This window comes from Pseudophryne corroboree, chromosome 1 (assembly GCF_028390025.1).
Source record: "Pseudophryne corroboree isolate aPseCor3 chromosome 1, aPseCor3.hap2, whole genome shotgun sequence".
NCBI classification, from domain to species: Eukaryota; Metazoa; Chordata; class Amphibia; order Anura; family Myobatrachidae; genus Pseudophryne; species Pseudophryne corroboree.
The window spans coordinates 384276852-384292558 of NC_086444.1; the positions used below are offsets into that span (position 1 = coordinate 384276852).

The following is a 15707-nucleotide window of genomic DNA, read 5'->3' on the forward strand; positions in this document are numbered from 1 at the left end:
ACTCGGTCTGTTGGACCTTTTTGGGCGGCCCGCCGTGTTGCAACCCTTGAACAATTGTGCAGGCGGCTACGTGGTCCTCAGTGAACACGTTCATAAGGTTCTATGCCTTTGATACTTCCGCCTCCCAGGATGCCTCCTTTGGACGCCGGGTTTTTGTGCCCGCTACAGTGCGTCCCCTCCCATGAGGAACTGCTTTAGGACATCCCCGATGTTATCCCTGTGGAACCCCAGTGTACCCCGCTGCAGAAAAGGAGATTTATGGTAAGAACTTACCTTTGTTAAATCTTTTTCTGCAGTGCAGGGAGTGAGACATACTTGCCTACTTCTGAAAAGGCATTTCAGGGAGATGTGAAAGTAACACCTATCAGTGCGGACGTGTACTGCTACATCTGAGAGGCGTGTCCTAAAAATGACTTACATCCAAATGTAAATGAGCCCCAAAGTTAGTAAGATCTACTTGTTGAAGAAAAGACACTTATATTTTGCAGAGTTTGTTTGTGTATTGTGCTTAACAAGAGGTTCCATATACTGTAAGTGGCCACGAGAAACTTTATTTAAAATGCATGTAGCCATAGGGATCATTGTGTCTTATAACCAATGCAGGGAAATGGCACTGATGTTCCCATTTGAATGTATGTATCTGTGATTTATGTTTTCCACCCAAGAATGTAACATCTGCACAATGGGGTTAAGGTGCAATCAGGGAGATTGCTGGTCTATTCAGGGAGTCAGGGAGATTGCTTCTATTTCAGGGAGTCTCCTGCAGAATGACGGAGGGTAGGCAAGTATGGAGTGAGAGTGAGCTAGTTGCAGCACTCTACCTGTTAGATGAACAGGTTTACTACTACTGTAGTGTGCTGTATTGTAGCAGCCAATGGTGTGATGTAGTTACTCTAATACGAACAGAAGCTAACAAGCGAGAGGAGAAAAATACTGCCTATATAAAATACCTTGTTGTTTGTTCATTTACTTGGTGCCATTTATTTCACCACTGGCAGCTGTACATTGCTACACCGCCTGCATGTGCATTACGTCCACTTCACTGCATTGCATCACCTACAAGTGCAGGGACAGCCATATGCAGATGTAACATGCAGGTGGAGAGACGGACTGACTGCTGGGTGGTTTTCCCATGGTCACTGCAATGTAGGAGATAGGATAACCCATTAGTACCATCGTCTGAGTCTAGACAAATGGGTTACACAAACATAAAATCAGACAAGGATGTCAGATTACTGCATCCTACAGTGAGATTATATATATAATTTTATATATATATATATATATATATATATATATATATATATATATATATAGTTTTTGTATGATTTCCCGATGGACGGGATGCCGGCGGTCAGGATACCTGCAGCGGCATTCTGTCCATCAGAATCCCGCCAGCCCCCTTTAAAGTACCCCAATCCTCCTCTGGCCCCTACCCTAACCCTAGCCCTACCTTATAGGTGCCTAAACCTAACCCTCCTGGGTGGTGCCTAACCCTAACCCTCCCTTCCCCGCTGCCTAAACATAACCCTCCCCACATGATTCCTAACCCTAACATCCCCTTCTATGTGCCTAAACCTAACCCTCCCTACCCAGCCCTAACTCTAACCGTCCCGGCCCTACACCCTGACCCTAACTCCCCTTCTCCTGCCTAAACCTAACACCCTTCACCCCCCCCCCTTCAATGGATGCCAGCCCATCCCATTGTCAGTGCGATCAGGATGCCAGCTGACGGTATTGTGACGCCGTCATCCCGCGCAGCATCGGTATATATATATATATATATATATATATATGTGTGTGAAGAGAGAGAACAAACCGCGCCAGTATGCGATTGCCGATCAACACTAGTAGTTAGACCAAAAACAATAATAGGTAAAAATCAATCAATAAATGAATATATATACCTATGTAATCTCCCTTGGAGGACACTCCCTTTAGTATAATAGGGCGTCTGCTAAACCTTAAGAATTTAGCATTGGTAAAGTGCTTCATGGGTAATGTAAATTGGAAGGTGGATAAGGCGTTTTTAAGCGACCAATGGTGTCACATGAAATTTGGGAGACCAAAAAAAAATTTTACATTTTTTTTGGACAATTTATTACTAAGCACACCAGTAAAAAACAGTAAAACTATTAAAACCACAGATAAAAAATTGATCAAAAATCTTTAGAGCAGGCTAAATATACAGAAAATTCATCCCTAAAAAAGTATATATATAATATATAATATATATAAAATATGAGGAACAAAGACTGCATAAAATGATGGTAAAAACAAGATAAAAAAGAACCATAAATTTGCTTAACTTGAGAGGATGGGTTAAGTCTGGTAACACCCAACGCGTTTCGTCCTATCTGGACTTCATCAAGGGTTGATCTGTGAGTGGGACAGCTCAGATATATATACCTATACTAATGAGGAAGTAATTATTACCTCACTTCCTGTCAATTAGTAATTCAGAAATGAAAGGTATTAGTTTAAATAGTAAAAACAAGTGCTGGTGCTTCCTCTGAAATGTTAACACCGTACTAAGGTTAATCGCTAGGTTGAAAAACTGTAATTTGCTGTTTGCAGGGTGTTTTTTTACATTAGATTGTCTTTTCTCCGGACTTCCGGTCCGGGCTGCGGATGACGTCACATCCGCCCCACTTCCGGCGTCGGACGTTTCCATCTGCGCATGCACCGGCCCCGGATGACGGTACTCGGATCCCTGTGTGCTGCTGCGCCTGCGCCCGCTCAGTACAGCCCGTTCAGGTGACGCTTGATGTCCCTGCTCCTAAATTCAGCAGAAAAGAGAAAAGTAGTATGAGTTCTTGCCATTGCAAATGAAGAACTCATACTACTTTTCTCTTTTCTCTTATTTCTTTTGTCTCTCTTGTAACTATATCCACGGCTTGCGAGTATTATTGTGAAGCATCTGGATTTTCCTATCAAAGATGGCCGCCGGGACTGTATTCTGTATTAAAGAACTGTCTGCTAGCAGGTCATGCTACAAGAAAATGGCCGCCGCATGCTGAATTTGGGAGCAGGGACATCAAGCGTCACCTGAACGGGCTGTACTGAGCGGGCGCAGGCGCAGCAGCGCACAGGGATCCGAGTACCGTCATCCGGGGCCGGCGCATGCGCAGATGGAAACGTCCGACGCCGGAAGTGCGGCGGATGTGACGTCATCCGCAGCCCGGACCGGAAGTCCGGAGAAAAGACAATCTAATGTAAAAAACACCCTGCAAACAGCAAATTACAGTTTTTCAACCTAGCGATTAACCTTAGTACGGTGTTAACATTTCAGAGGCAGCACCAGCACTTGTTTTTACTATTTAAACTATACCTTTCATTTCTGAATCACTAATTGACAGGAAGTGAGGTAATAATTACTTCCTCATTAGTATAGGTATATATATCTGAGCTGTCCCACTCACAGATCAACCCTTGATGAAGTCCAGATAGGACGAAACGCGTTGAATGTTACCAGACTTAACCCATCCTCTCAAGTTAAGCAAATTTATGGTTCTTTTTTATCTTGTTTTTACCATCATTTTATGCAGTCTTTGTTCCTCATATTTTATATATATTATATATTATATATATACTTTTTTTAGGGATGAATTTTCTGTATTTTTAGCCTGCTCTAAAGATTTTTGATCAATTTTTTATCTGTGGTTTTAATAGTTTTACTGTTTTTTACTGGTGTGCTTAGTAATAAATTGTCAAAAAAAATTTGTAAAACATTTTTTGGTCTCCCAAATTTCATGTGACACCATTGGTCGCTTAAAAACGCCTTATCCACCTTCCTATATATATATATATATATATATATATATATATATATATATATACACACACACACACACACACACACACACACACACACACACACACACACACACACACACACACATTTACATATATGGTGATCATTCAGAGCAAAGACAGCACTGTGGACACTAGCATATGCACACACCTAAAAGTAAGTAGTTATTTATGCACTGGATCCGTTTAAAATGGGCACTTGTCACTATAAGCTTTTTAATAATTGTATTTTTGAGGGACATTTATTACCTCCATTAGGCTAATTATAAAAACATTTTATTTTTAGAACAAGGAAAGTTTTTTAAGAACTTTCTGGAGTTTTCTGCACGTTAATTACAAGGAAACTGGGAGTCCTTTATATGGATCTTTCTTATCAATCATAAGACACTAATATTTAGAGTTTGTAAGTATATAAAAACAAAAGGGTGTTATTAAATTATTTATTTATATATGAGCTAGGAATGAATTAGGACTAATTACTGATCCTGTGTACACAGAGGTGTGCTTTTAAGGACATATTTCCAATTTTACAATTCCAAGGTTAGGACATCGCTCTTACATGTCAAAGTAAGTTTTAATATGGATGGCACAATTGACCAATGTTAGTATAAGAATGTACAAAAACCTGTAAACCTCATTTTGTACAACCAGAAAATTGAATTTGTGTGTATATAAGTTTATGGAACTATAGAAAAGTAAAATTTCAAACAACAGCAGAGATGATTAAATGTATATGTCAGCTAAACAATTAAGCCTATGACTAATATATCTGGTCACTTTGAAATATTCATACTTCCAATTACCCATAGAACTATGTTTTTCCATCAACGCCCTCATTAGGTCACTCTGTAAATTTGATAATTTGCTGTATATGAAATTATTTAAGTATTTTATTTTTACTGTGATTGTTATTTATTTTTTAAGACACCCCTAAGGAAGTCTGTATAGACGAAACGCGTTGGATGATTGTCTTTAACATAGTGGGTTGACAGGCTGCCTAGGAGCTTCTCCCCGGCTGGGGTGGGCAGCAAGTCCCACTAAGATCATTCCCACGACTGTTAAGACTAATGTAAGAGACATACAACAACACTTTTAAAGATGTCAAAGTCTTTTGAATAAATATCTGAAAATTATGGATTAACGAGTGACGCTATTGCTTTGGGTGACTTTTGGTGAGAGGGTTTCTTTCAGAATATTACATCTCTCCGTGATTGATCCAAAAATTGAAGGAACATCATAGAGACACTATAAAGAAAAATTCATTTGAGCGCTCTCCATACTACCACTATCATTGTTTAACCATTGGTTCTCATCTGGCAAGAGGACTTGTTTTGGAGATTTGCGGCCGACTCCTCCAAGGACTATTGTGTCTAAGGTGGTTTATAATAGCGCAATTTGGTTATACTCTTTCAATGTATATATATATATATATATATATATATATACACATACATACATACATACATACATACATACATACATACACACACTCACTCATGCACACACACTTTCTGTAGTATTTATTGTTATATCTAAGCTATACTGGATTTTGACATTTGTGCTTTTGGTTTGGTAACTAGACTTAATTACAGAATAGTACTGTACTTAGAGAAATAAAAAAAAACCTTTTCATTGTTCACAATACACCACATAACAGCTTTCACTTTGCTTATGGTTAAAGTTTGCATCTTTCTATCTAGCTATACATTTTAAATAGTTTGGGTTTTATTATAAACGTTCCTGTTTACCTTACCTGGTCCTAGACCAAAGCTTAATATAAAAGCTAAGATACCAGCCAAACTTAGATATGGCATCCATGGGAAAACATCCTGAAAAACACAAAAAAAAAATGCTTACAGTATACATCAGTTAATATATGGAGCCACTACATTATGCTCCCATGGTAGTGTAACCAGGTTCTCATACTACAAACAGTCTGATGAGAATGAGAATTACTGCCGATATCAGGAGCACTGGAACAATTGTTTCACACTGGATATTGTCTCCTCTATGCTATACTGGTGAGTATAACATGTTCCTGATAATGACAATGCTGAGAAAAGCACAATGTGCTGCGGTTACAGCTGTTCTTTGTGCTTCTATCATAAAACATGTCATAGACACTAGACAGCCAAATTATAAAGTACTGTACAGTGCAGATAAAAACGTGCAGTCAAAGCTGCTTGTGACGTGGAAATAATGCATGTTTACAGAGAGTGAGGAAACACATACGGTCAGGGGAACTGGCATCAGTATTATAAAGGCAATTATAGAAGGGCTAATGGCGCTGCTCTAAAGTTTGTTAGTAATTGTGGCATATTTTCATTTTGTATGTACTGAAGTTAAATCGCAGGGACAGCATAGCGATAAACGCCGGCCCTGCAATTTCCATCTCCAGCACATCAGAAAAGTTATTCACATCTGTGAAAGAATCCTCCAGTGAATCTGACACTGCACAAGTGCAGGATCAGGGGCCTAATTCAGACCTGGTCGCATGTCAAACATTTTGATTGCAGATGTGGGTTTTTCGCACATCTACGATCAGTTCTGAATTGGGCCCCCAGATTCTGGAGCCGGACAGTGGCTGCGGGAGAGGGATCATAAGCTCCCTCTCCATAGACTTAAAGCTTTGCTTTTCAGAGTTTGGCCAGACAGTAGTCACTATTGATAACAGTGGGGACTGCAGTCTACATTGCTAATTAGCCTTTTGCAGGAGATTACTGTGAAACATCCAGTATTAGTCTGTTACCTGTAGTGGGAATACATACAATTATGCAGAAACTGCAAAAATGAGATTGATAAATAGGCCCCTAAGGGATAATAAAATAAGAGTTAATGAAAAAGTAAAAAGTGAGGGAATGTACAATGTCTAAGGAAAAGGTATAGCAGACAGCGGCATAGCTATGAGAATGACAGGTGTGGAAGTTGAATACAGTAAAACAGCTGCTGTAACTAAGAAACTTAAATATAAATATGTGCTGTTAATGTGTCAAGATTAGAGATACAAATAGCATTATGTTGTATTAATTGTCTTCAAAAACTAAATATGTTCATACCTGAACCGGTACAAAAGTATTAACTTTAATAAAATTGACATTTTAAAAACCACCACCAAAATCTGCAATTTTGAAAAATCACTATCCTATATCATAAAAGGCTCCCGCAGCCTAACCCTTACCACCCCACTCGCAGTCTAACCCTAGCCCCCACTCCTGCAACCTAACCACCACCCTTGCAGCCTAACCCTAACCACCCACCCCCTCCACAGCCTAACCCTACCATACTTACCATCAGGATTCTGACCGGCAGGGTGCCGCTGCCGCTATTCTGACTGCTGGCATCCTGACTGCATCCCAATGACCCCTAGTGAGTTCTTTTTATATTTTCATGTACTGTGCAGGGCAGAGGCGTAGCTAGGGTTTTTGGAGCCCAGGGCAAGATCAATAATGGCGCCCCCCCAAAACAAAAATAATAATAAATAAACATAAAAAATACAAAGAAAAAAAAAATACAAAAGGAAAGTATGTGTAGACACCACCGGTGTCACTGTATATAAAGATGTCAGGGTGTGTATGTATAGATGTAGGTGCAATGGTGGAGGTTGAATTTTTGAAGGCGGAATGAAAGAGTGCAGATAGCAATTATGTGAGCGCCGAAGGCGCGCACGCTCCAGAAAAGGGGCTTGGTCACTCAAAAGGGGTGTGTCCTTCAGTGTAGTAGGACCCCTTATACTATCTAGTACTGGTTCCCCTTTCACATTATAGCACACGGTATGAGCCGAAATTCACATTACCCCACACGGTATGAGCCGAAATTCACATTACAGCACACAGTATGAGCCGAAATTCACATTACCCCACATGGAATGATCCGAAATCCACATTATAGCACACGGTATGAGTCGAAATTCACATTACAGCACACGGTATGAGCCGAAATTCACATTACCCCACACGGTATGATCCGAAATTCACATTACCCCACATGGTATGAGCAGAAATTCACATTACCCCACATTGTATGAGCCGAAATTCACATTACCCCACACGGTATGAGCCGAAATTCACATTATAGCACATGGTATGAGCCAAAATTCACGTTACAGCACATGGTATGAGCCAAAATTCACATTATAGAGTGAGGGGATCCTACCCCCTTAATTAACTAATCCTGTGGGGCATTGTGGTGAGGGGAGCCTACCCCCTTAATAGACTAATTGCAGAGTTTAGCAGCGGAAGGGCTGCAGCGGTTTCTCACCCCAAGCTGCGGCACTTCTGCCACCTCCGACACTCCACATCTTCGGCGCTACCCGGGATGCAGAGCACCGCACCGGGGATGCACCCTTTTCACTGTGGTCTGCTGTGCTCCGAAGGGGTTCTTCTCTCCTGCTGCAGGATCCCGATGTGCGCAGTCCTCCCCGCTGTTACTGCCACAGTAAGCATTAGTATCGTTTACCGCAGAGGCCATTTACTGAGGCATATGTGTTAAACCTCGGGAACTGAGGTGCCCTTCTCACCATACAGCTGTGTGGCTGAGCCGGGCTGGGGGACAGCCAGCAGCATGCCGGATATCAGCAGCCGAGGGTGCGGGCTGTACATACTTGAGGCAGCTGGATATTCAACAGTGCTGAAAGCCTCCGGAGCCCACACCCCCGGAGCTGCAGTACACCAGCAGACACCCATCCCCTGAACCCTGCGTAGCCCAAAGCCGGAGATCGGCAGCATGTTGAACGCGGAAGCAGAAGCCGCTTGTTGCCGGTCAACATGCTGCCGATCTCCGGCTTTGGGCTCCGCACGTGCCTTACAGTCCGCACCCTCGGCTGCTGATATCCGGCATGCTGCCCCTGCTGCTGACTTTCCACCTGCCCAGCTCGCCCACCCAGCTGGATGGTGAGTGAGAAGGGCATCTCAGTGCCCGTGGTTTAATACATATCCCTCTTCGGTAAATGGCCATTAGTACATCCCGCCCACACACACAGACTGTCCCACCCCCTTACTTACACACACACGCTGTAGATTACACACACACAGACTGGCCACCCCCAAACCCCACAAACACCCACTTAGACTACACACACACATTCTCATACTTTCTCCTCCCCCACACACACTGGACAGCAAAAATTTACACACACTCATACTGTCCCACACACACACACAATTAACACACACTCACACTGTCCCACACACACACAATTAACACACACGCACACTGTCCCATACACAAGTGGCATGCGGTGAGGTCAGTGGCTGGTGAGGCACTACAGCCATAATGTCCACCGAATCTGCTGATGACCCCTACCGCCACCGAGCCAATGCCCGCCACTGCCTTTGAGCCGATGCCCGCTGCCACCACCAATGGCTTACAAACCCGCCCACCATCAACTGACCCAGCCCTCCGCCACTAATTTGCATCTCAGTCCGATGCCGCCAATGCCCGCTGCCTGCCTGCTCATCATACTTGTGATATATTGTACATTTTTATAGAAAAAAATAATAATTAGTGTTTGGGACTGGGAAGGGAGTGGGAGGAGGACATGAATGCAATTTTGTTGTCCAGGGCTTCCATTATCTAAATGGAGAAGGGTCTGCATGGGTTAAAAAATGTAAAAAAAAAAAATGTGTGAAGTCCCCCCTCCTAAGTATAACCAGCCTCGGGCTCTTTGAGCCGGTCCTGGTGGCTTAAACACTGGGAAAAAATTGGACAGGGGTTCCCCGTATTTAGACAACCAGCACCGGGCTCTTAGTCCGGTCCTGGTTCCAAAAATACGGGGGACAAAAGATGATGGGGTCCCCCGTAGTGGGGTCCCCTTAAATCAAGGGGTCACCCCCCCTCCAGGCACCCAAGGGCCAGGGGTGAAGCCCGAGGCTGTGTCCCCCCATCCGTGGGCGGTGGATGGGAGGCTGATAGCCATGTAATAAAAAAAAAGAATATTGTTTTTTGTTGTGGAACTACAAGGCCCAGCAAGCCTCCCCCGCTTGCTGGTACTTGGAGAACCTCAAGTACCAGCATGCGGGGAAATAACGGGCCCGCTGGTACCTGTAGTTCTACAACAGAAAAAATACCCAAATAAAAACACAACTCACACACCGTAACAGTCAAAATGTATTAAAACACACTGACACACTCACACATACTTACCTATGTCCCACGACGGTCACGTCCACTTGTCCAGTAGAATCCAATAGGGGTACCTGTAAAAAAGAGAGACAGATTACTTACCTACATCCCACGCCGGTGTCACGTCCACTTGTCCAGTAGAATCCAATAGGGTAGGGGCACCTGTAAAAATGAAAATTATACTTACAAACTTCAATCCACAGGAGGAGTGAGAGAGAGAGAGAGAGAGAGAGAGAGAGAGAGAGAGAGAGAGAGAGAGAGAGAGAGAGAGGGGAAGAGAGAGACTAACCTGCTGCTGCTGGGGAGAGCCGCACACACTGCAGGGCCACGCCGGGAGGACGGAGCCGGCGGAGGAGGGGGAGAGCCGCACACCGCCGCTCCTGTCAGCGGGAGGACAGAGCCGGCGGAGGAGGGGGAGAGACGCACAACACCGCTCCTGTCAGCGGCGGAGGAGGACGGGGGGCGCACACTGCAGACGCCAATCACCGCCGGGACAATTAACACACACTCACACTGTCCCACACACACACACACACACAATAAACACACACGCACACTGTCCCACACACACACAAATGACACACACGCACACTGTCCCACACGCACACAATTAACACACACTCACACTGTCCCACACACACAATTAACACACTCACTAACACACACTCACACTGTCCCACACACACACACACAATTAACACACACACACTGTCCCGCACCCCCCTCCCCTTCTCTCCCGACAGAAAACTATAAACATCTTTAAAAACTGTAAAGCCCGCCCCGCTCACATGTTTAACCCAGCTCACCGCGGCCGCGCACACGCGTACCTCTGAGATTGCGCACTGTACAATGTGCAGGGAGGAGGGGGGGAGGAGGAGGGGAGGCTCCTGGCTGCCGCTGCCTGTCCAGTGTGACAGGCACAGCAGCTGGGGAGACAGGGAGAGCACCGCAGGTAGCGCCGGCGGAATCCCTGTCGCATGGGGCGAGCGGCCCGTGCCGGTGGCGCCCCCTCTGTTGGGGCTTCCACGGCGCCCAGGGCACGTGCCCTGCTCGCCCCGTGCTAGATATGCCTCTGGTGCAGGGACGTAATGAAGGTGGAACAAGTGGAGCTTGAGCTCCAGGCGCCACTGGGGCCAGAAGGTACCAGCTCTGTGTAACAAAGCTGGGAGCCAGGACTCAGGGTAGAAGGAGATGATTAGAAGACAGGGAAGGGGTGGCCATCACACTGCCTGCATGTTCCATGTCACTGATTGCAATGCAGAGAGTCAAGTACAGCGCAGTGTAGTGTGTTGTTAGGGAAGAGGGGAGGTTTGGAGGCTTGTCAGAAGAAGCTTCCTGGCTGTCAGGTACTGTATCTGCATTCAGTGATATGGAAAAGAGCCGGCCCTAGGCATAGGCAAACTAGGCAAATGCTTGGAGCATATGGAATGCCTACGGGCACAAGCAGCTTGAGGATAAAAATGATATGCAGCATGCCTATATTCTGTGTGTGACTGCGACTCTATCTGCATACGAAATGCATTACTAATGTGCAGCATTATGTGTATAAGGTGTACTACAGTACTTTGTGGCATAACGTATAGAAAGGGCACTACTGTGTGGTCTAATGTGAATAAAGAGCAATATGGTGTGGTGTAATGTGAATAAGGGGCATTACTGTGAGGAGTAACGTGGTACTACTGTGTGATGTAATGTGAATAAGAGACACTATAGCATGATATAATGTGAATAAAGTTGCAGTACGGTGTGGCGTAATTTCAACTGGGGGTATTGTGTAGCCGTGCCCATTCCCAGCAAGAACACGCACCGTTTTGGGCTGCGCACTGAATGTGCACACTGTTCCTATTTAAAATATAAGGGGTAGAAGCACCAAAATGAGGACTGCTATGGGTGAGGGGTGATGGTGCTGGGAAAGGGGTACAGGGTCTTAGGCGAAACTAGCGTCTGTGAAAGGGGGCATCAGCCAAAATCTTGCCTAGGGCATCATATTGGTTAGGGCTGGCTCTGATAAGGAACATGCAGGCAGTGTGGTGGACACCCCTTCCCTTTCCTCAGTCCTTTCCTCCTACCCACAGAGGCCCAGCCTGTCAATCACATAGAAGCTCCGCCCCTCCAGGCTAGAACGAGGAGCTGCTGCCTTCTTCTGCGGTGAGGTCATCTCCGGCGGTCCCTCCCTGCGATGCGCAGAGTCCGGCAGCGGTCCCTTTGCGCATGCGCAGCTTGTTGACCTCCCGACAGGCCGCAGTGGCTGCTGTGAGGTCAGGGGGGGGGGGGGGGGGGAGTGGAGCCAGCACCGGGTGCCGAGCAGAGAGCAGTGAGGCATTGAGCTTACCTGCCGTCTCTGCACCGCAGTTCAGGTTACGCCATCCTAAGATGGCGAACCTGAACCTCATGGAGAAGCGGATTTCCGCACCTTCATGAAATGCACTCACCATACAAAGGTATGGTGATGCGATTAAGGCACAGAGCGGGGTTGCCGCTGGAGAAGTCTCTGTGAATTGCGGTAAGCAGAGAAAAGCCCTGTTTCATGCAAAACAGGGCTTTTCACTGCTACATGAATAGACCCCATAATACATTATTTTTAATAACTTTGTCTATTAAACAAAGTTTGTGTACATTGAGCCATCAGAATACAAAGGTTTCACTTTCTCACTCTTACTCAAAAAATTATGTATTTCAGGAAATTTGGGTATGGGATACTCAACCTGCAGAGATATATATATATACACTGCTCAAAAACATAAAGGGAACACTTAAACAACACATCCTAGATCTGAATTAATTAAATATTCTTATTAAATACTTTGTTCTTTACATAGTTGAATGTGCGGACAACAAAATCACACTAAAATTATCAATGGAAATCAAATTTATTAACCCATGGACGTCTGGATTTGAAGTCACACTCAAAATTAAAGTGGAAAAATACACTACAGGCTGATCCAACTTTGATGTAATGTCCTTAAAACAAGTCAAAATGAGGCTCAGTAGTGTGTGTGGCCTCCACGTGCCTGTATGACCTCCCTACAACACCTGGGCATGCTCCTAATGAGGTGGTGGATGGTCTCCTGAGGGATCTCCACCCAGACCTGGACTAAAGCATCCGCCAACTCCTGGACAGTCTATGGTGCAACGTGGCGTTGGTGGATGGAGCAAGACATGATGTCCCAGATGTGCTCCATTGGATTCAGGTCTGGGGAACAGGCGGGCCAGTCCATAGCATCAATGCCTTCATCTTGCAGGAACTGCTGACACACTCCAGCCACATGAGGTCTAGCATTGTCTTGCATTAGGAGGAACCCAAGGCCAACCGCACCAGCATATGGTCTCACAAGGGGTCTGAGGATCTCATCTCGGTACCTAATGGCAGTCAGGCTACCTCTGGCGAGTACATGGAGGGCTGTGCGGCGCTCCAAAGAAATGCCACCCCACACCATTACTGACCCACTGCCAAACCGGTCATGCTGGAGGATGTTGCAGGCAGCAGAACGTTCTCCTTGTATCTCAGAGAAAAATGCGACACTTCCTGGTTTCCAAGCCGGCCCTGGGACGCAAACACAAGCACTGGAACGCAGCGCCATTGCTGTAAAACAAAGGGCTCACGTGATAGGCCACTACAAGAACATGTGATTAGAGTACATCACATATGTTCCTAGATTGGGCCGCATTGAGAGCAAATGACGATCACGTGATCGGGGGCGATCACGTGATCGGACTAAAATAAACACACATCTTGATCCCTTTCATAATTACTTTATAACGCTGGGAAACTAACTAAGCAGCGCTATCGCGGACCACGTGACCGGAAGTGATCACGTGGCCATACCATATAGGGAATACTAGATGTTGTACATTGACTGAAATCCCGGTCATGTGATCGGGGACGGTCATGTGACCAGGAAGTGTCACTATGAGTTTTGCTGTTTTACTACTCAAAAAGGTAATTAGAACCCTCGTTTTTTGAATCTTAATGTATCATAGCCCAGGGTATATAATAGGATTGCCTTCTAGATCAAGTTTTCAGTATTTCTTTAGGACGTAATATTCATTACATTATGAGTCAATCAGGTGTAACTACTTTCAGCATAATGATGGGTGTATATAAACCTTACAAGACACCCAGTGTGATATATGCTCCTGAGGAAGCTGGCAGCCATAAGACCAGCGAAACGCGTTGAGCCAAGGACAGTGACCATTAGCTGTGGACCCACCAGGCATCTCCGGTAACAATTGGACTCTTTGCTCCCTCTGGACACTATAAAGCCCTTTGCAACTAGGATCATTCCCCTGCTGCTAACCGGATTCTCACCTGCCAAATTGAGATCCTGGGGATGACTTCCATAAGGACTGGGTAATTATTACCATCATAAAGTGAATCCAAAGCTAATAAGGAGGGAGTCCTAACCGGAGACGGTGTACAGATAATTTACATCATAAGTGGGATCCAATTGGTCTGAATCAACATCGTTTAACACTGTTTAACATCCTCTGTTTCTAACTCAGGAACAGACAAAGATAATATGATTACATCTGATATATCAAATTAATGGTTTTTAAATATATATTTTATATTTTATATTATGTTTAATAAAAGTTTGTGATAATTTTACATTGATTATTGTCCTTTATTGGTCTCACAGCCAGCGCCAGTATCCACTATTTTTTCTGCTGTTTCACTATACATAGGGGCCGACCCCCCCTTTACTGGCTGCTGCTGACAGCGCACTCATACTCTTTGTTTTCAACCTTTTATACGTTCTCCTTGGCGTTTCCAGACTCTGTCACGTCTGTCACATGTGCTCAGTGAGAACCTGCTTTCATCTGTGAAGAGCACAGGGCGCCAGTGGCGAATTTGCCAATCTTGGTGTTCTCTGGCAAATGCCAAACATCCTGCACGGTGTTTGGCTGTAAGCACAACCCCCACCTGTGGACGTCAGGCCCTCATACTACCCTCATGGAGTCTGTTTCTGATCGTTTGAGTAGACACATGCACATTTGTAGCTTGCTGGAGGTCATTTTGCAGGGCTCTGGCAGTGCTCCTCCTGTTCCTCCTTGCACAAAGGTGGAGGTAGCGGTTCTGCTGCTGGGTTGTTGCCCTCCTACGGCCTCCTCCGCACCTCCTGATGTACTGGCCTGTCTCCTGGTAGCGCCTCCATGCTCTGGACACTACGCTGACAGACACAGCAAACCTTCTTGCCACAGCTCGCATTGATGTGCCATCCTGGATGAGCTGCACTACCTGAGCCACTTGTGTGGGTTGTAGACTCCGTCTCATGCTACCACTAGAGTGAAAGCACCGCCAGCTTTCAAAAGTGACCAAAACATCAGCCAGAAAGCATAGGAGCTGAGAAGTGGTCTGTGGTCACCACCTGCAGAACAACTCCTTTATTGGGGGTGTCTTGCTAATTGCCTATAATTTCCACCTGTTGTCTATTCCATTTGCACAACAGCATGTGAAATTGTCAATCAGTGTTGCTTCATAAGTGGACAGTTTGATTTCACAGAAGTGTGATTGACTTGGAGTTACATTGTGTTGTTTAAGTGTTCCCTTTATTTTTTTGAGCAGTGTGTGTGTGTGAGTGTGTGTGTGTGTGTGTGTGTGTGTGTGTGTGTGTGTGTGTGTGTATATATATATATATATATATATATATATTGATAATGTCGATATTATCTTAAACCATAAAGCTATACCTTTAAACACCCCTTTACCATGGAGCTGCTGCGGTCGCTAGCTCACGCTACGTACTTCGTACGCTATTTGCGCACAGAGTCCC

General features: G+C 44.9%; 1 protein-coding gene across 1 annotated transcript in view; it reads right to left on the reverse strand.

The window, feature by feature from the left end:
- LOC134949311 (solute carrier family 2, facilitated glucose transporter member 11-like) overlaps nucleotides 1-15707 on the reverse strand; it is a 115216-nt gene that overhangs the window by 23593 nt on the left and 75916 nt on the right. Inside the window, exon 11 of the mRNA XM_063937843.1 lies at nucleotides 5567-5642. Coding sequence (XP_063793913.1) covers nucleotides 5567-5642 — 76 coding nt within the window. The remainder of the gene's footprint in view (nucleotides 1-5566; nucleotides 5643-15707) is intronic.